Source organism: Geotrypetes seraphini, chromosome 1, assembly GCF_902459505.1.
Source record: "Geotrypetes seraphini chromosome 1, aGeoSer1.1, whole genome shotgun sequence".
In the NCBI taxonomy this organism is placed as follows: Eukaryota; Metazoa; Chordata; class Amphibia; order Gymnophiona; family Dermophiidae; genus Geotrypetes; species Geotrypetes seraphini.
The window spans coordinates 33333737-33355416 of NC_047084.1; the positions used below are offsets into that span (position 1 = coordinate 33333737).

General features: G+C 40.4%; 1 protein-coding gene across 2 annotated transcripts in view; it reads right to left on the reverse strand.

The window, feature by feature from the left end:
* The window catches only part of DMGDH (dimethylglycine dehydrogenase), a 121073-nt gene that overhangs the window by 92235 nt on the left and 7158 nt on the right, over nt 1-21680 (reverse strand). For both annotated transcript variants that reach the window (XR_004537971.1, XM_033929550.1), the window contains exons 2-4: nt 19070-19244; nt 6384-6482; nt 3397-3561 (exon numbers count right to left, since the gene is read on the reverse strand). Coding sequence is in view for 1 of the 2 variants with exons in the window: in XM_033929550.1 (XP_033785441.1) it covers nt 3397-3561; nt 6384-6482; nt 19070-19244 (439 nt within the window). In the remaining variant the exon portion in view is untranslated. The remainder of the gene's footprint in view (nt 1-3396; nt 3562-6383; nt 6483-19069; nt 19245-21680) is intronic.

A 21680-nucleotide genomic window follows, 5' to 3' on the forward strand; every position in this document is an offset into this window, starting at 1 on the left:
CACAAATTAAAGTTGGTGTTCTGAGATTCCCCACATGTATTCAAAGTACTTTTTGATTAGATGATTAATTACCCAACATACTTATCTGCTTATCAGTTACACTTGTTCTTCTCTATCCCTAAAATGAAATACATTAAGAGACAAAAAAAGGAAGATTACGTACTTACCTTGATAATCTTCTTTCTAGTTGAAAAGCACATGAGTCTTGACTAGTAGGTTGTATACCCCTACTGTTTTGGTTACAGACTTTGAAGAAACAAATGATTACCAATGCAGTAGCTATTCAACAGGCAAAGGACATACAGGGTATTCCATGTGCTGGAGTGGAATATAAAGTATCTGCTTATGCAGATGACATCTTGCTTCATTTGAGGAATCCGGAAACAACAATTCCATGTCTACTGAAGGTAATAGATACATTTGGAAAATTCTCAGGATACAAAATAAATTGGACTAAATCAGAGATTTTACCTTTAAATGTGCATTGTACAAAAGGTATATTTGATCCTTTCCCTTTTATATGGAAAGAGGATGGAATAAAGTACTTAGGTATTTGGTTGAATAAAACACTCGAAGAGACAATGAGAATAAATCAAAAAATGTTATTACAAAAAGTAACAGAGATGTGTGAGCAATGGAATCCTTTACATTTGTCCTGGTGGGGAAGAGTTCAAACTGTTAAAATGATGATTTTGCCTGTGGTTTGCTATCAATTGGGAATGATACCAGTGTTTTTTCAGGGGTCTTTCTATAAAAAATTAAATAGTATTCTGGTTAAATTTATTTGGCTGGGTAAAATTGCAAGAGTGGCTTTAGTGTCTTTGCAAAGACCAATTGAGGAGGGTGGGGTAAATTTTCCCAATTTTTATAGGTATCATCAAGCCTATATCATGCGCCAAGGTATGTATTGGGTCCTCCCAGAGCTTTTGGAACAAATACCAGAGTGGTTAAAGATGGAGAGATCACTTATCTTTCCACTTAGGCTTGATCTTTTGCTTGGTATAAAAGTGCCTAGAATACGTAAGGACAATAGAGTATTAATGGATACTTGGAAAACATTAAGGTTTATAGACAAATTAACTACTGATTCTATTTTAAAATCGAAACAACAGACTATTTGGGTAAACTCCAAGATACAAATAGGCGGGTTTAAGGTTGTCTGGAAAGATTGGATTAAAGCAGGTATAAGATCATTAACGGAAATAATTGATAATGGTAAGATGCTTGAATTTTCACAATTGCAACATAAATATGGTCTGAATAAAAAACAAAGTTTTAAGTGGTTGCAATTGAAGCAGGCTATTCAGGTGGGGTTCCCTGAATGGAAATCTTTAAATGATCATTACAGCTTAGAATTCTTATGTTTCCAGGCAGATTTTCTGGGTCATCAGGCCGCAAAGTGGTATAAAATTATATCTAATTATTTGAATAAGAAGCCTAAAAATGGATTAAGAGATATTTGGAGCATTGAGATTAAGCATCAGATTAATGCATCTCAATGGCCACGTATTTGGTCTTGGAGAATTAAAGGTACGATGTCAGCATCTATTAGGCAAACATGGTTCTTTTTATTGCATAGAGCATTCTGGACCCCTACTAGATTACAAAAATTAGATTGCTCTAAGTCTAATAGATGCTGGCATTGTAAAATTGAAGTTGGAACTTTAGACCATCTTTTATTTTATTGTCCATATATTCAGGCATTTTGGATATCAATCTGGGATCAAGTCAACATATTGATGGAGAGTCATGTGGCATTATCCTATGACACAGTGGTTTTTGGAATGTGTATGAGGGCCAAATGCCAAATATCTGCAGCAAACAATAAATTATTGATGATTCTTACTGGTGTGGGAATTCAGCAAATAACAACTAATTGGAAAGACTGTTCTAGACTGAATTGTAGTTTCTGGTGGAACTCAGTTTGTCATATGTACAAGATGGAAAGATTTCTTGCAGTACAAAGGGGGTATTTTAAAAGGTTTCAAGAGGTGTGGAGGCCATTAATTGATTATTATAATGATTAAGATTTTTTCTTTTTCCTTAGAGGATAATTTATAAAAATGGGGTGGGGTGGGGGGGATAGGATAATTTAGTTAGCTAGCGGTATATTTCAACTGATTAATGGATATAAGAAACATGGTATATAGGTATGAATAGAAAAGGAAAGAGGGTAAATTTATTGGAAATATGTTGTTATGAAATATAAGGGGATATATGTACTATGATGAGATATATATTGTTGTGCATTACTTTGTATAATAAAATGAATAAAGAGTTTGAGGAAGAAAGGGTGGGGGGAGGGACAAATTTAATGTAAGATTAATTGTATTATGAAAGAGAGATGTATAAGTATGTATAAGTTTGGACGAAATATTTTGTTGATATGGGAAGGGATGGGAGGTGGATGGGGGGTATTAAAACATGTATAATAATATTGTTTAAGAATGTCAAGTGAGTTATGTGAATTAATTGTAATAATATTGTACACTTGTTGAAAGAAATAAAAAGGAATAAAGATTAAAAAAAAAAAAAAAAAAAAGATGATATCTGATGGAAATCTTGGCCCTAAACAAATTTACAGTGCTGATAAAACAGCTCTCTACTGGTGCTATGTTCCTAGAAAACTCACTAACAACAGCTGATGAACATGCACCATCAGGTTTCAAGAACACAGAGGACAGGATAACTGTTCTTACGTGTACCAATGCTGCAGGCACACACAAATTAAAGTTGGTGTTCTGAGATTCCCCACATGTATTCAAAGTACTTTTTGATTAGATGATTAATTACCCAACATACTTATCTGCTTATCAGTTACACTTGTTCTTCTCTATCCCTAAAATGAAATACATTAAGAGACAAAAAAAGGAAGATTACGTACTTACCTTGATAATCTTCTTTCTAGTTGAAAAGCATATGAGTCTTGACTAGTAGGTTGTATACCCCTACTGTTTTGGTTACAGACTTTGAAGAAACAAATGATTACCAATGCAGTAGTGTAAAAATGTAAGCCTATCTTACAGAAGACCCACAGAAAAAAACATACACATGCATGCACACGCAAAACAGGAAAATTAAAGAACACACCTGCCTTTTTGCATGCAGCTTTTCCAACCAAAAATATCCATATAGTTCTGGTTATCCAAAATTATGTGGCTGTCTCCAATTCTTGCCTTCTGCCCTGCTCCTTGTGCCACTTCTATGCTGAGCAAGTAAAAGTACGTATGGAGATTACTAAACAATGCAAAGAGTTCATCGGTTCAGAGACTGAGCAATAATCAAAGCCCTGGCATCCATGAGTGAAATGTCAGTGTAACTGAAGAAAAGGCTTTCATTATTGTTTCCAATGAATCTTTCAAGAGCTCACTCAATCTCACAAAACAATAGTTTTACCTTGTTCATGTTCAGTAATGGAAACAACTCCTGCACCTTCTCAGGTTCAATAAGATACTGTGGTGTTTCATGCCAACGAGCACGTGTCATTTGATATCTAAATTCATCCACTCTTGTTGGGATAGAAGCAATTCTAATACTGCCTGGCTGATGGAACCCAACAGCCTAAAAAGAGGACAACAAAAATAAGCAATTCAGCATTCAGAGCTTACTGTTTATTAAGATGTAGTATACCACTTTTTCCTCTCCACTAAATAAAAAGAATGAGGGGAAAGCCTGAGTCAGGCCCTTAGGGGCCCAGAAAAAAGGTCATGGCAAATAGTTCTTGGGGAGGGTCAAGCAATACATTACAATTTTATGCTAAAAACAGAACCTGATATTAAAAACAAACAATTTAAATTGCACTGGGCAAGTCAACACTTACCTAGATAGTGCCAGTGAACCAGCATTTAGCCAGACTGCCAGGGCAGTCTGAGGGCAGAGCATGACCAGAGTTGGGAGTTACCAGTATAGGGGCACCAGTAATATTCCATGCTTCTCCACACAGAGCTAACTGGGCAAGAAGGACCACTTAAATAGTGATCCTATCTTTACCTGGCTAGTTATGCTGGTAAGACACTGAATATTGGCCATATCGGTATACTTCTGAGGCATAACTGCTAACCTATGCCCATGCTCAATAAGATTGGTGGTAGAGGAAACTATACCACAAATCCAGCACAGAAAAATAAGCATGGCATGTTCAAAGTAATGAGCATACAAATTCATGCTGCGTTAAAATTGCGACAGCAATTTGCTGCTTATTACTCTGAGTTAACTGGCCAGCACCGAATATTAATTTAGCTGATTAAGTCTAAACTGGCAAAAAATAAACGGTATATTCAATGCTGGTCAACGGAAATGGCCCAGCATTAAATATCCATGGTCACCACTGACCACGTGAGTTAGTTGGCCTGCCTCCAGCCATCTCAATGTCAGCCGGAGAAGTGTTTAGAGCAACTAATGTCAAAATCTAAAGTAGAGAGCATTAACCTTGTTTGGTAGGTACAATAAATTATATATTGCAGTTGTGCTAAGAAACAGTGCCATTCTTTATCTGCTTCCGCTGTGACATCCAGGAGCTATTGTTCCATTTTGTCTTAGAGTTACCCTACTTACACCAGGGAGAAGTGTGCAAGCAACAACTAGGAGGAAATGTACATCTTGCAAGGGAAGGATGAAATATACATAATTACTATACACACTGATAGAACTAATTAATTGCTGCAAGAGTTGGAAACAATTCTTTTGAACTACCCTGGTTAATAAACTACAAATAGAATAGTTTTCTTGCCAATCTTCTACAGCAAATAGACTTTGTTTGGGAATCACACATCTGATACACTGGGTTTTGTGATTAGAGAGAAAAGAGAATTAGAAGGTGCTGTGTCTCAGTTATCCAGAGTGCCTGACAGAGATGTACTTTGTTCCCCTGCAACAAGAATGCTGCTTTACAAAATGCTTCCATTTGTTTGAAACCAGTTGGTAGCACATAAATAACAGCTCTTTTGTTCGTTAAGGAACAGTGATGATGAGGTAGATTAGAGTAATGTTGGGGTTATAAATGTGTAAGATATATCTCTAATTTTAAAAATTTGCAAGCCCAAATTTCCGACTCGGGTACAAATTTGCATGCACATAGAATAAGGTCAGTTGTGCATGCAATTTACAGTAATTGATTAATTAGATGCCAAAGTGGATTTGATTTCAATCACTAGTCAGAAAGACTTAATTTAAATCATTTACATTGATTTGCAAAGGTCTTTTTTCAACTCTGTATATTTTATAACATGTTTGCTGTGAAGAAGAACCCCTGCACCAGAGTGAAAGCTTATTCTCACTTGAAGAAAAGAAAGTACGTTTTTTTATTGATGCCCTTATATACGACTCTGATGAGACCTCATTTAGAATATTGTGTACAATTCTGGAGACCGCATCTTCAAAAAGATATAAAAGGATGGAGTCAGTCCAGAGGAAGGCTTCTATAATGGTGTGTGGTCTTCGTAATACAGCATATGGGGACAGACTTAAAGATCTCAATCTGTATACTTTAGAGGAAATGCGGGAGTGGGGAGATATGATAGAGACGTTTAGATACCTACGTGGCATAAATGCGCATGAGTCGAGTCTCTTTCAATTGAAAAGCAGTACTGGAATGAGAGGGCATAGGATGAAGTTTAGAGGTGATAGGCTCAGGAGTAATCTAAGAAAATACTTTCTTACAGAAAGGGTGGTAGATGCGTGGAACAATCTCCTGGAAGAAATGGTGGAGACAGAGACGGTGTCTGAATTCAAGAAGGCGTGGGATAGGCACAGTGGACAGTGGGCATTAAGCAGGGACGTTATCAACATGGGCTTCTGTTATGTCAGGTTCTTTGAGCACAGGGTCTCATGGCATAAAATGGGGCCCTGTGCTAAAATCCTAAGGCCCCTAATGGGGGGATGTAATCAACATGAGCTACCGTTAAGTCATCTGTTAAACTGGGGGCATTAACGCGCAGAATAGTGCGCGCTACAGTGCCACGCACGCTACACACTAACGCCAGCATTGAGCTGGCGTTAGTTCTAGCCGCGTAGCGTGGGGTTAGCACGCGCTAAAAACGCTAGCACCCCTTAGTAAAAGGAGCCCCATGCAGATGGTGGGGCAATAAGTGGTGGCGTCAAACAAGTCTGTTTATTAGAAATCCACACAAAATCCAATAATGGACCAAATATCCACCGTAAGAAAAAGAAGGTGAAGGTGAAAGTGCCTGGTCTACTACTGCTCCTTTGTTGTTGGTTTTTGTGTTTGTTTGTTTTTACTGTATTTGTGTGCATTTCAGTAATCATTATTCATCTAACCATAGGCAAGATAATCTTTTTTTTTTTCCACAGTTTATGTGGGGTTTTTTCTTTGTTTTTTACTGTCTACAAAAAGATATTCCTAAACTCAAATTTTCCAAATTTACCTGTCCAGTCTCTTCTTCCAGCTTTTCATAAAGTTTAATACTGTAATAATGGATCTTCTTCAAATTAATTCCAGGGTGGAAATAAGCTGTTAATCCAGCCTTAAAGAAAGAGAGAAAAATAAGAAAACCAAGTAGAAATTTTTAGAGAACTAGAAATATGTAGCCTGTGATCTAAACAACATTGTTCACACTCACTAGCAAATTAGCAATGAAATAAAGGGGTGTTTTTTTCTTTCTTGTACGACAACTGCTGTCATTTGTCTGCCTGAACAATTTACAGATTTGAGTACTCAGGGTTATATTACAGTATTCAATATTAAACTTTTGACTTTGGGTCAATCCAGGGGTTTCAGATATCCTACATGGAGATTTGTAAGTCTGACAAATAAGATCTTGATTTTCTTTTCAAGAAAGCTTCCAGTTACTGCCATTAAATTAGGAGCTTTCGTATCAGGTAACAGCAACATGTGGCATTGAAAAATGGAGTCTGATAGAGGATCCTTGTCCTGCTCCCCCCACACTGTGTTTTTCACCTGTCATTACCCATCAGTTTTGTCAGTTGATGCTACCTCTTGATTTTTTCCTTTAGCTCTAAGCTAGTCCACTGAAATTTGTTTGAATCTGTCATCTTTTCCTTGTCGTAGTCCATTCAAGATCAGAATTATTTATGTATTTAAAGCATGTCTAAACTGCCTATTATAAAATCTAAGTGTACAGTGTAAACAAATGTTCAAAAATTATGAAAATTAATCGGGTCAGAAAAATACTGATTATTGGCTCATGCCAATAATCAAATATAAATGTTTTTATCTTCCTAAAGTATTAGCACTGGCCAGTGACTGTGTTCTTCAGGCTAAAGATATCAAGTACCAAAACATAAAAGAATACCTGTGAAAATAATATTACTTTTACTTGCTTTTTTTAAAGATAATATGCATGACCCAAGCCCCTCCCATGGGAAGGGCCTCCTTTGAGTAAAGTACTCCTCTCCATGCAAGGACTGCACCCAGTCCTCCTCCCATCCTCTCCAGGACTTACCTGCTTATCTACAGGATGGGGCAGGATTAATCTCACTGTGTTCTTGCCCTGTTGCTGTCCGGGTTCAAAATGGTGGCTCTGACCTCTAGCAATGTTCTTGTAGTACTACTACAAGGCAGACTGACTCCTGACTACTGCTAGGGATCAGTCACCATTTTGAAACCACACGACAATTGGGTAGGAGTGGAGGAAAATGGCTTCCACCAAGTGCATTAAACTACTACTATTTATCATATCTATAGCGCTGAAAGGCGTACGCAGCGCTGTACATTAACATACATTAAAAGACCAGGTGTGTACCCTCCCTGGTAAGTCTCAGGAGATGGGGAAAGCCTGGATTGTGGTTCTCTGGGATGGAGGCAGGGCCCTTTATCATATAGAAGCTTCACTTGAGGAGCTTCACCTGAGATGGCTTGTGAAGTTTGAGATCGGGGGTTATGTGCTTCTCACCAGTTCTTTATTTTCATTTTGGTTGTGGCCCTCATTACATGCTATTTGCCAATGCATGAAACAGGCCCAAGAGGTAAATGTTTGCCCTGTGCAGATAAATATAAGGCAGATGCTGGCCACACCCCTAACATTTACCACACAAGTTTTGAACTTACTGCGTAAGAACATAAGAAATGCCCTCACCGGATCAGACCTTAGGCCCATCTAGTCTGGCTACCCGCACACGCGGAGGCCAAGCCAGGTGTTCCCTGAGGAAGATCTTGTTTACCCGTATCCCTCAATGTGATTTGCAAGAAGAGGAGCATCCAACCTGCCCTTGAATCCCAGAATGGTGGTCTCTGTCACAACCTCCTCCGGGAGAGCATTCCAAGCATCCACCACTCGCTGTGCGAAACAGAACTTCCTGTCATTTGTCCTGGGCCTGTTGCCCCTCAGCTTCAGCCCATGTCCTCTTGTCCGAGTCACATTTGACAATGTGAATAACGGTGTTTCTTGCTCTATTTTGTCGAATCCTTTTAGTATTTTAAAAGTCTCTATCATATCCCCTCGCAGTTTTCTCTTCTCAAGGGTGAACAAGCCCAGTTTCCCGAGGCGTTCCTTATAGCTTAAATTCTCCATACCTTTTACTAGCTTTGTGGCTCGCCTCTGCACCCTCTCCAGCAGGGTTGTATCCTTCTTTAGGTAGGGAGACCAGTGTTGGACACCTTAACTGTTGCACTTTAGGTATGGTTCTATGGTACTGTAAGGACAAAAAGACTTCCTGCACTTTCGTAAGCATGTCCCTAAATGCTACTTGACTATTTTAATCTGGTGTAATTTTGTTTTCTATTTGCAAGTCAGGTCATGGACTTTAAATTGCCATTTGATTATATACAGTATTATTTTACTAATGGCTTTTGTATCCACATTCAGATAATTATGGGGTTCATATAAAAAAAAAAAAAAATGTCCAAAACGTGGCATGGAAATTTTTTTCACCAAACCCTTCAATTCGCTATTTTCGAAACAGATTTCTATGGTATTTGTTTTTAGTGTGTCTAAGGGCTCCTTTTACTAAGGTGCGCTAACGTTTTTAGCGCACGCAGGATATTACCGCGCGCTACACGGCTAGAACTAACGCCAACTCAATGCTGGTTTTAAGATCTAGTGCATGCGGCAATTCAGCGAGCACTATTCTGTGCGTTAATACCCTAATGCAGCTTAGTAAAAGGAGCCCTAAATCTCAAGAGGGCATGCTACTCATAGAAGCATGGTTTGGGCAGAACTAGGGCAGGCTTATGATTTGGATGTTTTACTGCAATCAAATATTTTTGAAAACATCCAGGGCACAGTTTAGATGTTTGGGGCTAGACATGTTTTAACAAAGAATAAATGCCAAAGAATTCCAAACAAAGAATAAATGTACCCAAACTGAACAGATGACCACTGGAAAGATGAAGGCATGATCCCTCCACAGTCCCCCTCAGTGGTCACTGACCCCCCTCCCACCCCTCAAAGAAGTGATTGAAACAGTACATACCTGCCTGTATGATAGCTTCAGATGTTATGTCAGTCCTAGTAGAGCAGCAAACAGATTCATGGAGTAGCTTAGTGGGCAATGTAGTCAACCATAGATATAGGGACTCGGGCTCATATCTCACTCTACTAAACTTATGGTGGAATATGTGACTCTTCCAAAACCCACCTTAATACACTGTATCTATATATAGATGATATCTGCAGGCATACAAGTAAAGGCTATTTGTGTGGTGTACAGTTGGGTCCAGTAGGTTTTGGAGGACTCACCATACACTATAACAGTGGTCTCAAATTCAAACCCTTAGTGGGGCCACATTTTGGATTTGTAGGTACTTGGAGGGCCGCAGAAAAAAAAGTTAATGTCTTATTAAAGAAATGACAACTTTGCATGAGGTAAAACTCTTTATAGTTTATAAATATTTCCTTTAACAGTTAAAGGAAAGATTTATAAACTATAAAGAGTTTTACCTTATGCAAAATTGTCATTAACTATTTTTTCTGTGGCCCTCCAAGTACCCTATTTTTTCTGCAGCCCTCACATTTAAAGTTTAATATATTTCCTTTCTCAAAACTGACACATTTCAATCACTATATTGAAAATAAAAATCATTTTCCCTACCTTTGTTGTCTGGTGACTTTATTTTTCTGTGCGTTTAACTATGTTTCCAGGGTCTTCTTGTCCTTTGACTGGTTTTCTCTCCGTCTTCACTTTCTGCCTTGCATCCATCTATGGCATTAACTTAATATTCAATTTTTCTGCTTTTTTTTCAAAATCTGAGTTTCCATGTCTTACCTTCCCTTTTATCTCTCTCTTCTTCTGTCCCTATTTCCATGGTCTGACATCTCTATCTTTCCTTTCTCTCCCTCCCTCCTTCCTTTCTTTCCCCTGGTCTAGCATCTGTCTCCTTCCCTCCCCCAATTTTTTATTTCTTTCACCCTGCCCCCTTCTTTCTCTATCCATGCCCCCATTCTTCTATATGTCTGTCTTTCTCTCTCTCTCCGTGCCCCTTTTCTTTCTTTTTTTCTTTCTCCATGCCCGCCCTTTCTTTCTGTCTTTCTCTCTCCATGCCCCTTTCTGTCTGTGTCCCATTTCCCTTCTTTCTTTCTGTCCCCCCTTTCTTTCTTTACTTCTCCCTGCCCTCCCACAAGCCACCATCATTGGGGAACAGGCCGCCACCACCGCAAATCGGGGAACAGGCTGCTGCCGCCACAATCGGAGAACAGGCCAGCGCCGAGGTCTTAACTCTCCCTGCTTATCTTCCCCAGCGCGGGGCCGACCAATTCAGGACACCCGACATCAATTCTAACGTCGGGGAGGAACTTCCGGGCCAGCCAGGCAGCGATTGGCTGGCCCGGAACTTCCTCCCCGACGTTAGAATTGACGTCGGGTGGCGAGAATTGATCGGCTCCAAGCTGGGGAAGATATGCAGGGAGAGTTAAGACCTTGGCGCTGGCCTGTTCTCCGATTGCGGTGGCTTGGGGGAGGGCAGTGGGAAGGGAATCAGATTGGGGACCCCTGCTTTAGGCGAGACAGATCGCAGGCTGCAAAATAGTCCTTGGGGGGCCGCATGTGGCCCGCGGGCCGCGTGTTTGAGACCGCTGCACTATAAGGATGTTATGGTGAGATGCGTACCTGGTCCTTTTTATGTGAAGTTCAGTGCAATGCCCCCTAAGGTGCCCCACTGCTCTGCTGGGATGTCTGTGTGGCCAGTCTACTAAAAATGCTGGCCCCTCCTACATCCCAATGGCTTGTTTGGTGTATTTTTCTTCTTGATGCGATTTTTCAAAAATGGTTCAAAAGATAGATACACTGAGGCAAGCACATCTGAAAAATGGTCATTTTTGAAAGAAAAAAGTTTTTTTTGTTTTGTAAATGGTCATGTTCGCTACTGGATTTTTGTGTGTCTTCTGCAAAACGTCCAACTTAGATTTGGCCATCATATTGAAGAAGCCTCCTCTATGTATTTTCTTGGGCATGGTTTGGTGGATAGATATTCAATGCTTTATGGATGCCTTTAGGTTTTGCTGGTAGCGTGGACAATTTGTAGAAGCTTTTTTTTTTTTAGACTAACTATTTAAAATACCTTCCACCCTCCCCGCCACCACCAAGGACAATTGAGTCTTTCACAAACTTCTTTCATCCTAACAATAACTTACTAAGCATAGAAGCGCCTGAACATAATTTACACATGCACTGGGATTAAAGAAAGGCTACGGCGAAACACACTTTCACAAGAAAAAAGATATGGCAATGTCATATAAAGAATGTAGGCAGTGCTGCTTCAGTTCCAAGGAGAAAGTTCAGATTGAACTGGAGGAAAAGCCTCAGATAAAGGCCCTCCCACCACCACAATGGTGGATAAAGGTGGTCGGGTGGTAACCTCACTGGCAAAAACCTCCGTTATACTCCCAAATGAAAAAACTGTAAGCAGGGCTGTCTATGCTTGATAGAAGAAAAACTTTCTACTTATCTCTGTTGATCGGTACACCGACGATGGCCAGCGTTTCACTAACTTGCTGCCTCAGGGTGTATCAAAAGTCCAATTAAAACTAAAGCCAGAAAAGAAAATTACATCAGTATACTGGACATAAAGCAAGACTTCAAGACGAACTTCAGAAGCCACTATGACATACCTTTAAGCAGGACGCCGTAACGTCTCATCTGATCAAAAAGATGGCTGCACCATGACTGTACCGGGTTATGAACTCCCGGGGAGTGACGTCAAACCCCGGAAAGTGCCTGTGCAGTAAAACAGCTGACTAGGCTGCTGACAGGGGAGGAGGGTAACGCGATCTGAAAAAAATCTTCTTGAAGCAGAAAATATGTTCGTGAAATTAATAATCCTCTCATAACTTTTCAAACACAAGAGGAAAAATGAAAATGTCTGTCAGAACTCGCATACGATCCTAAAAAGAAAAATGTCAAAACTGACAGAAAAATCAAAAGAAAAATGATCAGAAGAAAACATTCCATTCTAATTTTTGATTTAGCCCATTTGGTTCTTCACTGTCCAATTTGTAAATCCAAGCTTGTTCAGCCCGTAAAAGTCGCTGTTGTCGATCGGAGCAGTTGTCAATAATATGATCAATCACGCAACATTGTAAGTCAGTGAATGAATGGTTATACTCCAAACAGTGTGTGACCATGGGAGCTTGGAGTCGGTTATTCCGAATGCAACTTTTGTGCTCGGTGGCCCGTGTTCTAAAAGGACGGGTAGTCTGGCCCACATAGATCTTAGGACAAGGGCAAATAAAAACATATACTACAAATGTCGAGTTGCATGACGTGATATGTCTTAGCTCAAATGAAGTTCGTCTTGAAGTCTTGCTTTATGTCCAGTATACTGATGTAATTTTCTTTTCTGGCTTTAGTTTTGATCGGACTTTTGATACACCCTGAGGCAGCAAGTTAGTGAAACGCTGGCCATCGTCAGTGTACCGATCAACAGAGATAAGTAGAAAGTTTTTCTTCTATCAAGCATAGACAGCCCTGCTTACAGTTTTTTCATTTGGGAGTATAACGGAGGTTTTTGCCAGTGAGGTTACCACCCGACCACCTTTATCCACCATTGTGGTGGTGGGAGGGCCTTTATCTGAGGCTTTTCCTCCAGTTCAATCTGAACTTTCTCCTTGGAACTGAAGCAGCACTGCCTACATTCTTTATATGACATTGCCATATCTTTTTTCTTGTGAAAGTGTGTTTCGCCATATTATTGATTTTTCACAGATCCGAGTATCTTGTGCTATATATTAAAGAAAGGCTACAACATATTTCTATATGAATTTCCCTCCAGTGCCCCTGAAACCCTTTTTAAAAATTGCATTGCATTGGCCACCCACCAATTATTATTCAGGGGAATAATTTCATAAAAGGAAGCCTATTTGGGAAGCCCAACAAAGGCACCTATTTTATAAAGGTAATATAGGCATCCACATAAACACCAGCATGAGATGAGCTACTGCCTGTCTCAACCCCTGGTGCTTAGCACTTTATTATTTTGGGGGGTGTTTTCACATTCTGCATACTGGAAGGGAACGTCTCTGCAGTTTATTGGATCATCTATTTGCTTGTTATTTTATCTTCTATGTATTCAATATTTGTTTTATCTTTTTTAGGCATATATTTGATATTTTTTGAGAAATGGTGACCAGAAGGCAATACTCAAGGTGAGGTCGCATCATCAAGCGATATAGAGGCATTATAATATTCTTTGTCTTATTTACATCTCTTTCCTAATAATTCCTAGCATCCTGTTTGCTTTTTGGGCTGCCACTGCACAGTGGATGGAAGATTTAAGCATATTGCCTACAATGACACCTAGATCTTTTTTATATGTGTTGACTCCTAAGGTGGACCTTAGCATCTGGTAACTATGATTTCCTAAGGTCTTGCAATTTTTCACAGTCCATATGTGTTTTAACACCTTTGAATAGTTTTGGTCATCTGCAAATTTAATCACCTCATATGTTGTTCCAATTTTCAGATCATTTATAAATATGCTAAATATCATTAGTCCCAGTACAAATCCCAGCGGCACTCCACTATTCACCTTTCTCTATTGAGAAAATTGGCCATTTAGTCCTATCCTCTGTTTTCTGTCAAATAAGAAATTCCTAATCCACAACAGAACACTGCCTCCTATTCCATGATTTATTTAATTTTCTCAACAGTCTCTCAGCAATGTCTTCTGCTACTAATTAGTGAGGCAAGACATCCCTTGGCTGAACCCAGGTTAACTCTGTCCCATTAAACCATGTTTGTCTCTGTGTAAGGCTAGTCTCAGTTAGGGCACTGGTCTTTGACCTAAGGGCCGCCATAGGAGCGAACTGCTGGGCATGATGGACCACTGGTCTGACCCAGCAGCGACAATTCTTATGTTCCTATGTTCCATAATTTTATTCTTTATAATAGTTTCTACTATATTGCCCAGTACTGAAGTCAGGCTTACCAGTCTGTAATTTCCCAGATCACTTCTGGAACCCTTTTTAAAAATGGCATAATATTGGCCACCCAACAATCTACAAGTACTATGGATGATTTAATGACAGCAGTTTGCAAATTTCATGTTTGAGTTCTTTCAGTACCCTGGGGATCACACCATCCAATCCAGGCGATTTATCATCACTCTTTAACTTGCTGATTTGGCTCAGAATGTTGTCTGCGTTCACCGAGATTTCTTTCAGTTCTTCCATGTCATCACCCTTGAAAACCATTTCTGGTACAAGTAGATCTCTTACATCTTCCCTAAAGACCAAAGCAAATAATTAATTCAGTCTTTCTGCTATGGCATTGTCTTCTCAGTGCCCCTTATGGCCTTGACAATCTAATGGTCCCATGGATTTCCTCACAAGCTTTCTGCTTCTGATGTTTCTGAAAAAGTTGCTACTGTGAGTTTTTGCCTCTGTGAAAAGTTTTCTTCATATGCTCTTTTAGACTTCTTTATCTTTGCTTTGTAGCATCTTCCAGTTCTTATGCTGCTTCTTATTTTCTTCATTTGGATCCTATTTCCATTCTTTGAAGGATGTTCTTTCACTTCACTTTTTAACCATACTGGCTGTCATTTGCTCTTCTTCCCTCATTCTGCTAGGTGCTGTTTGCATCAAAATTTCTACCCCTTTCTTATCCAACCTACTGCCTTTTGCTTACATGGCCCATAGGTGCTCTAACATAGGCCCAGCTTCCCATTATTACCCCAGCTAATACCCAGGGAGATAATCAGTACTTTAAACCCCTCCTCCCCATTCCCTTTCAGCTGTCCATCCTGAACAACACACTCACATCAGAAAATCATCTGTGTTACTTAATCATTCAAAATGACACTACGGACTCTATGTGTGCAGACTGGTTCAGACAAACTCCTAGACTCCCTGGAAAGCCCACCACTGGTCTGTGGCATGTCTTTTCACACTCTCAATTTATCCTTTGCCATTAAATCTAAGAGCATATTCCACAAAAGAGACAAATCTGACACTTCAACACATATCCTAACAGCAGAGGTTTTCTCAAGAACATCTTTTAACCTTTCCCCCACAGGCTTGAAAAATCATCAAATAGACACTCCAACACCCCCACTCTGAACTCTACCCTCAATAGCCTAGACAAGTAGTGGGTCATCTGTCCCCAAAAACTCTAGATAGGCTCATAATCCCAAAATAAATGTCCCAGTGCCGATTCTTTCTTTCCACATTTCAAACAACATCACTCCACTGCAGTTTTTCTCGCATTGCCCACTTTGGCTAAATGCCCTCAGTACACATTATTACTGTAGCTCTTGTTAGAACACAATTTTTTTATCAAAGCGGGAATCCCCTCTAGATTATACAAATTTAATCCTCTGTTAGTTGCACTCCCAAGTATCTAATCCATTATCTCCTGAATTCTATTTATTTATTTAACATATTGATATATCGTCTGGGATCTAGGTGGTTTCCAATATCAAATACATTCATAAAAATATCATAAGATCATCAACAAGACAATATTCATTATCAGCATATCTATAAAAAAAACATAAACATATGCAATATTCATGATTTACATGAATTAGACAACCACATGTTCAACAGGGCACAGGAATTGTTTCTACTACCTACATATAGGCATGGTTCATAGACAACGGCGCGAAAGACAAGGTGCGCCTAGACAATTGAGCGCAGCACGGAGGCGCGCACCGCTCAAAATTACTGTTTTTAGGGGCTCCGACGGGGGGTTTTGTTGGGGAACCCCCCCACTTTACTTAATAGACATCGCGCCGGTGTTATGGGGGGTTTGGGGGGTTGTAACCCTCCACATTTTACTGTAAACTTAACTTTTTCCCTAAAAACAGGGGAAAAAAGTGAAGTTTTCAGTAAAATGTGGGGGGTTACAACCCCCCACACCCCCCACAATGCGGCGCGATGTCTATTAAGTAGTTCCCCCCACACACACCCCCGTTGGAGCCCTAAAAACAGTAATTTTGAGTGGCGCGCACCTCCGCGCTGCGCTCAAATGTCTGGGCGCGCCTTTGTCCCGGCACACTTTTGACCTGACACCTATAGGCATTGACAAATAGTTGGATCTTTAATCATTTCTTAAAGTTGACACATTCTTTGCATAATCTCAGATGAACAGGTAGACTATTTCACAGGTGCACACCCTTGATGTAAAACATCCTCATTTTAGAGGTCATATAACGTACTCCCTTTTCCTTTACTGCTGTTAATTTCATCCTTCCTTCAGATCTTAATGTTCTTTCAGGTTTATATAGCTCCCACAATGCACCAAAATAAACTGGTGCCAACTTATACAAAACCTGGTGGGCTTTGGTGGTAAGGACTTTGTGCTGTACTCTCTGTCTTACTGGAAGCCAGTGAAGTTGTTTCAAGGTAGGTGAAATATGTGCCATTCTAGATGTATTTATAATCAGCCTTGCAGCTGAGTTCATAATTAACTGCAAGGCCTTATTCTTTGTCTGAGTCAGTCCAAGATAAATTGAATCACAGTATATGGCACTCAGTGGTGTAGTGAGAGTGAGAGGTGCCAGGAGTGGTGGCACCCCTCCCCTGCTCCCCTGCCCCACCCCCATCCGCTCCTTCTCCTCCTGCCGCACATGCACACCCCTTCCCTCGTACCACTTTAACATTCCTGGCACGAGCAGCAACCCCAACCTGCTACTCGTGCCAGCATCGGTTCTTCCTCTGATGTCACTTCCTAGGCACGAGTCCAGGAAGTGATGTCAAAAGAACAGCTGATGCTGGCTCAAGCAGCAGTTTGGGGTTGCTGCTCACACCGGGAAAGTTAAAGAGGTACGGAGGAGATGAGGGGAGGGAAGGGAAGGGGCGCATGGTAGTAGGGGGGCGGAGAAGAGGATGGGAGCTGGTGCCTCCATCATGATGGTGCCTGGGGCGGACCGCCCCCTCCCACCCCCTTACTATGCCACTGATGGCACCCAAATTTGAGAGTATTGACAAGATGTGCTGGCAGCCACTTTGCAAGAGGAGATGCATTGTTTAATTTAGTGGAAAGGTGATCCACTATCAAAAGTCAAAAAGACACAGGAAAGTCGTACCCCACGCAGTAGATACAAAAGCATAAAAAGTGAGAATGAAAGGATAGTCCTTCCTTAGGAACACACAAACTTTATTAGAGAATCACATAAAATGGATTACAACTCAGCTCGACATGGCCAGTGTTTTGACACATAAATAATGTGTCTTCATTAGGAGTCAGTTATTTATTTAAGCATTTATATACCACTTATATTCTAAGTGGTTTACATTCAGGTACTCAAGCATTTTTCCGTATCTGTCCTGGCAGGCTCACACTCTATCTAATGTACCTGGGGCAATGGGGGATTAAGTGACTTGCCCAGGGTCACAAGGAGCAGTGTGGGAAATGAACCCAAAAGCTCAGGGTGCTGAGGCTGTGGCTCTAACCACTGCACCACACACTCCCAAAGACTTCAGAATGAAACACTGTAGGCAGTAATCTACAAACAGAGCGATTGCCAGAGCGATTCATCAGACAAGCAGGATTACTTAGACGTCCGAGCCAATCAGGGCCTTAGGCCTCTCCCCGTGTATCACATGAGGCACCATGGAGGAGAAGGTCCGCCATTTTGATTGGCGGGTCTCAGAATTGGAGGGCCCAAGCCTCCCTCCTGCTCTATTCACAATCCCTCCTGCTTTTTTTTGGGAGGAAAGGGGGAGGGGGGATGGTTTGGGGGCGCCTGGTAACGGGGGGGGGGGGGAGAGTTGTTGTCAAAGCAGGAGGGAGTGGGCATCCCTCCTGCCGATTTTTTTCTCACACGGGGAGGGGGGGTAGGTTGGCTCCCGGTGCCATCGGGGGGATGTCAGGGAGGGCCATCATCGGCAGGGGGGTCTTTTTTCTTTCTTTAAAAAAAATTCTGCAAACATTAAAGAAATTTTTGTAAACGATTTATTCAAACGAACAAGGCAAGCACACATACACTGACACAAAATTTTACATTAATAGTGAACTAAATCCCAAATGATACAGTACAGACAAGCAGCATGAGTCCAGGTGTTGGTTCTTACAACCCAGACTTGGCGTACAAATGCAAACATTTAAATTTTAAAAAGAGTATAAAAGTTATTCTTTAATTGGGCATGTGTAAATGAGCCATTTAGTGGCATTTACCCAACTACACACTATACTATAAAGTAATGCATGAGTACAAGGAGGTATACAAGTGGGCAGAGCATGGATGGGCCATGGGCATGGTTCCAACCTACATGTGTAACTTATAGAATATTATAAGTTACATGCACTGCATAGAATAACTAGTAGCTTTCCTCAAATCCAAACTGCTATTAAGGCAAATCTGGAGAAAGCTGTTGCTCATCCCTGGGATAGGCACATGGGATCTCTCAGAGAGAGAGAGAGAGAGAGAGAGAGAGAGATAATGGTTACTGTGGATGGGCAGACTAGATGGGCCATTTGGCCTTTATCTGCCATCATGTTTCTATGTTTCTATCCCTGTGATTGATAGCATGGAATTTTGATACTCTTTGTGATTCTGCCAGGTTCTTGTGACCTACACTTGCCACTGTTGGAAGTAGTGACCAATTGGAAAGCATCAACTGTGTATTTAGGATGCTTCCAACATTTATGAACGATATAAGAAATTCTTATCTAAAACTTTATTTATCTTCCATAATTTTAACCATATTTTCCTTACTGCATGCCAAGTAGAGCCGGCTGTCAGTTCCGATTTTTCTAGAAGAACTACATCCTTCATGCCAGCCTTGGCAAGATGGTAAGCGAGACTCACACCAACACAACCACCTCCAACGATCACCACTTCTGCCTTGTCTTTCCATCTTTTTCCCAAATTTGAAAATGGATGATCTTCTCTGCAAAACAGATCACATAAAAGGCAATGACATTTTGTTTTTCTTTCCTAAAGGATTTCCATGCTCAAAGCTCTCTCTGTGTCTTCATTTGGTCTTTATTAAAATGACTAAACTAACATAATATACTCAAATATAAACTGAGATTTTGGGGCCAAAAATGGAGATCTTAGTTTATATTTGAGTCTCGATCTTTCTTGCTTCGTCCCTCTGTCCTTCCTCCCTCTCTCCAAAGATTATATCCTCCCCCTCCCCCCTATTAGCCAGCACTTCTGTTTCCTCCCCACCGGCACTTTAGTGCTACCACCTCCCCATCCAATGTCCCTTTTCCTGACCGACCGGCACTGTTCTTTTCCTATCTGAAGTTGAGGCCAATGCTATGTGTTGGGCCAGAGTGTGGCCTTGGGTATTTGCACATGCCTAAGACCTACCAATTACCGCCCTCTCCGAGAATCCCAGAAAGGAAAGGAGCCAGCAGAGGCTTTGAGAATGCACAAATGCTCAAGGCCCCACACCAGCCCAACATATAACATATAACCGCTTAGATAACCTTGATAGGCGGTATATAAAATCCTAATAAACTTGAAACTTGAAACATACTGCATTAGCTTCAGCTAGGAAAAGTCAGCGCCAGTAAGAACAGTGCCCATTGGCCAGGAGGAGGGACAGATACGTCATAGCACCGGCATGATTTAATCTGGTTTGCTAGTCATGCTGCCATCTTTGGATCTTTTGAGACGCGAGCGGCGTCCGGATGAGAGGTATGTAGCCGGTTGTACAATGTATACAGTTCTAATACATACTGGCTTTTAAATTTAATTTTGATTTGAGTGTTTTGTGTTTCTAGTGTGATCGGACTTGTTACACCCTGAGGCAGCTTGACAGTGAAACGCTGGCCATCGTTGGTGTACCGATCCTTAAAGGAGAAAGTTAAGTCATTATTATCTTCTTCTATATCACTCAACTCTGAAAGCAATTTTCAAACACATTGCTAAGACCATCAAAACAGGAGATTTTGTGCCAGTGAAGTGATCGCCCGAACACCGCTATTCCACCATTGTGGAGGTGGGCGGGCCCCTGTCTGAGGCTTTTTCCTCCGTTAAGATTGGTTTCTGCTTGTGTTTTATTATTTATTATACCTTCATTTATTCCTTTTTGGTGAAAGTGTTTTTGTGATTATTAGTGGAGTTCACCATATCCGAGTTTTTTTGCTATAATTGTGATATGTTTATACCATTATTGCTCATTGACCATGATATGGTCTTGTCAAAATTGATCTTATCAGCTTATTCATTTTTAACATGGCATGATCTCTGTTTTTATTCATCTATTGATTTATTTAACTTTTCGTTTATATGTATATTTTAATCTATATGGACATTTTTTATGATATTGAGTTCATTATTGGATTTATTATTGATCTATTCATTTATTTGTTACTAATTAGCAATACTTTTGTTTTTATTACTTACATTTTAGTATTTATCTGCTGGTATCATGGTTATTCTTATATTTATTTATTTCAAATTTATGTTTCAGCTATGCTATACATTAAGGGCCGGATTCTATAACTGACACTGATATTGGCAGATGCCTTAAAAGCAGCCACTGATCACATGACAATCACACATTGGCACTGGTTTCAGAACAACATCTACGGGAAAGATAGGTGCCAGAAATGTAGACCTACGTAGGCTCTTTAGGCTGCCTAACACCACTTCTGGCATTAGCCACTCCTACTTTGGCATTTATGGTAGTAGCCTAAAGCACCTACCTAGGTGCAATTCCAGCGCCTTTTATTTAGGTGCCAGTAGGTGCTTCAATCTCGCTGTTTCTATCGGCATTCTTCAATTAACTTAGGCACCTACCAGCTGGTTTTAAAATTTCCCCCTAAGTGCCACATTGCTTGATTTTATCTTTAGGATTTGTGACATTTATCCATTTTTATGTCTGTCTTTTGTGTGATGTTATATACAAAAAAATTTCTGTTTTTAACATTTATGTCAGAGAAGCAACGAGGTTAAAAGGAGACATTGTAAAGTTAATGTATTAAAACTTATGGCAAGAATATCTAGTCTTTGTAGATTGGCCAACAGTGATAACCCAAATTTCTAATCTCGGTTTATATTTGAGTCAACCTTTTTCCCCTTTTTAGGGAGGAAATAAGTTAACTTAGTTTATATTTGAATCAGTTTATATTTCAGTATACAGTGCTCCCCCAGTCATTCGCGGTTGGCGGTTTGCGATCCCAGTCATTTGCGGTATTTTCCAACTGCGACCGCCATCCAGAAGAGGACACGCAGTTCCTGATTGGTAAGGCCTGACTTTAGTGCAGGAAGAGGCGGTCGAAGCATACGGTGAGTGATTTCCTTCACTCACTGGCACTCTGGCTGCTCTCTCCTTTCTTCCCCATGAAAAACCGTATTCGCGGTTTTTCAA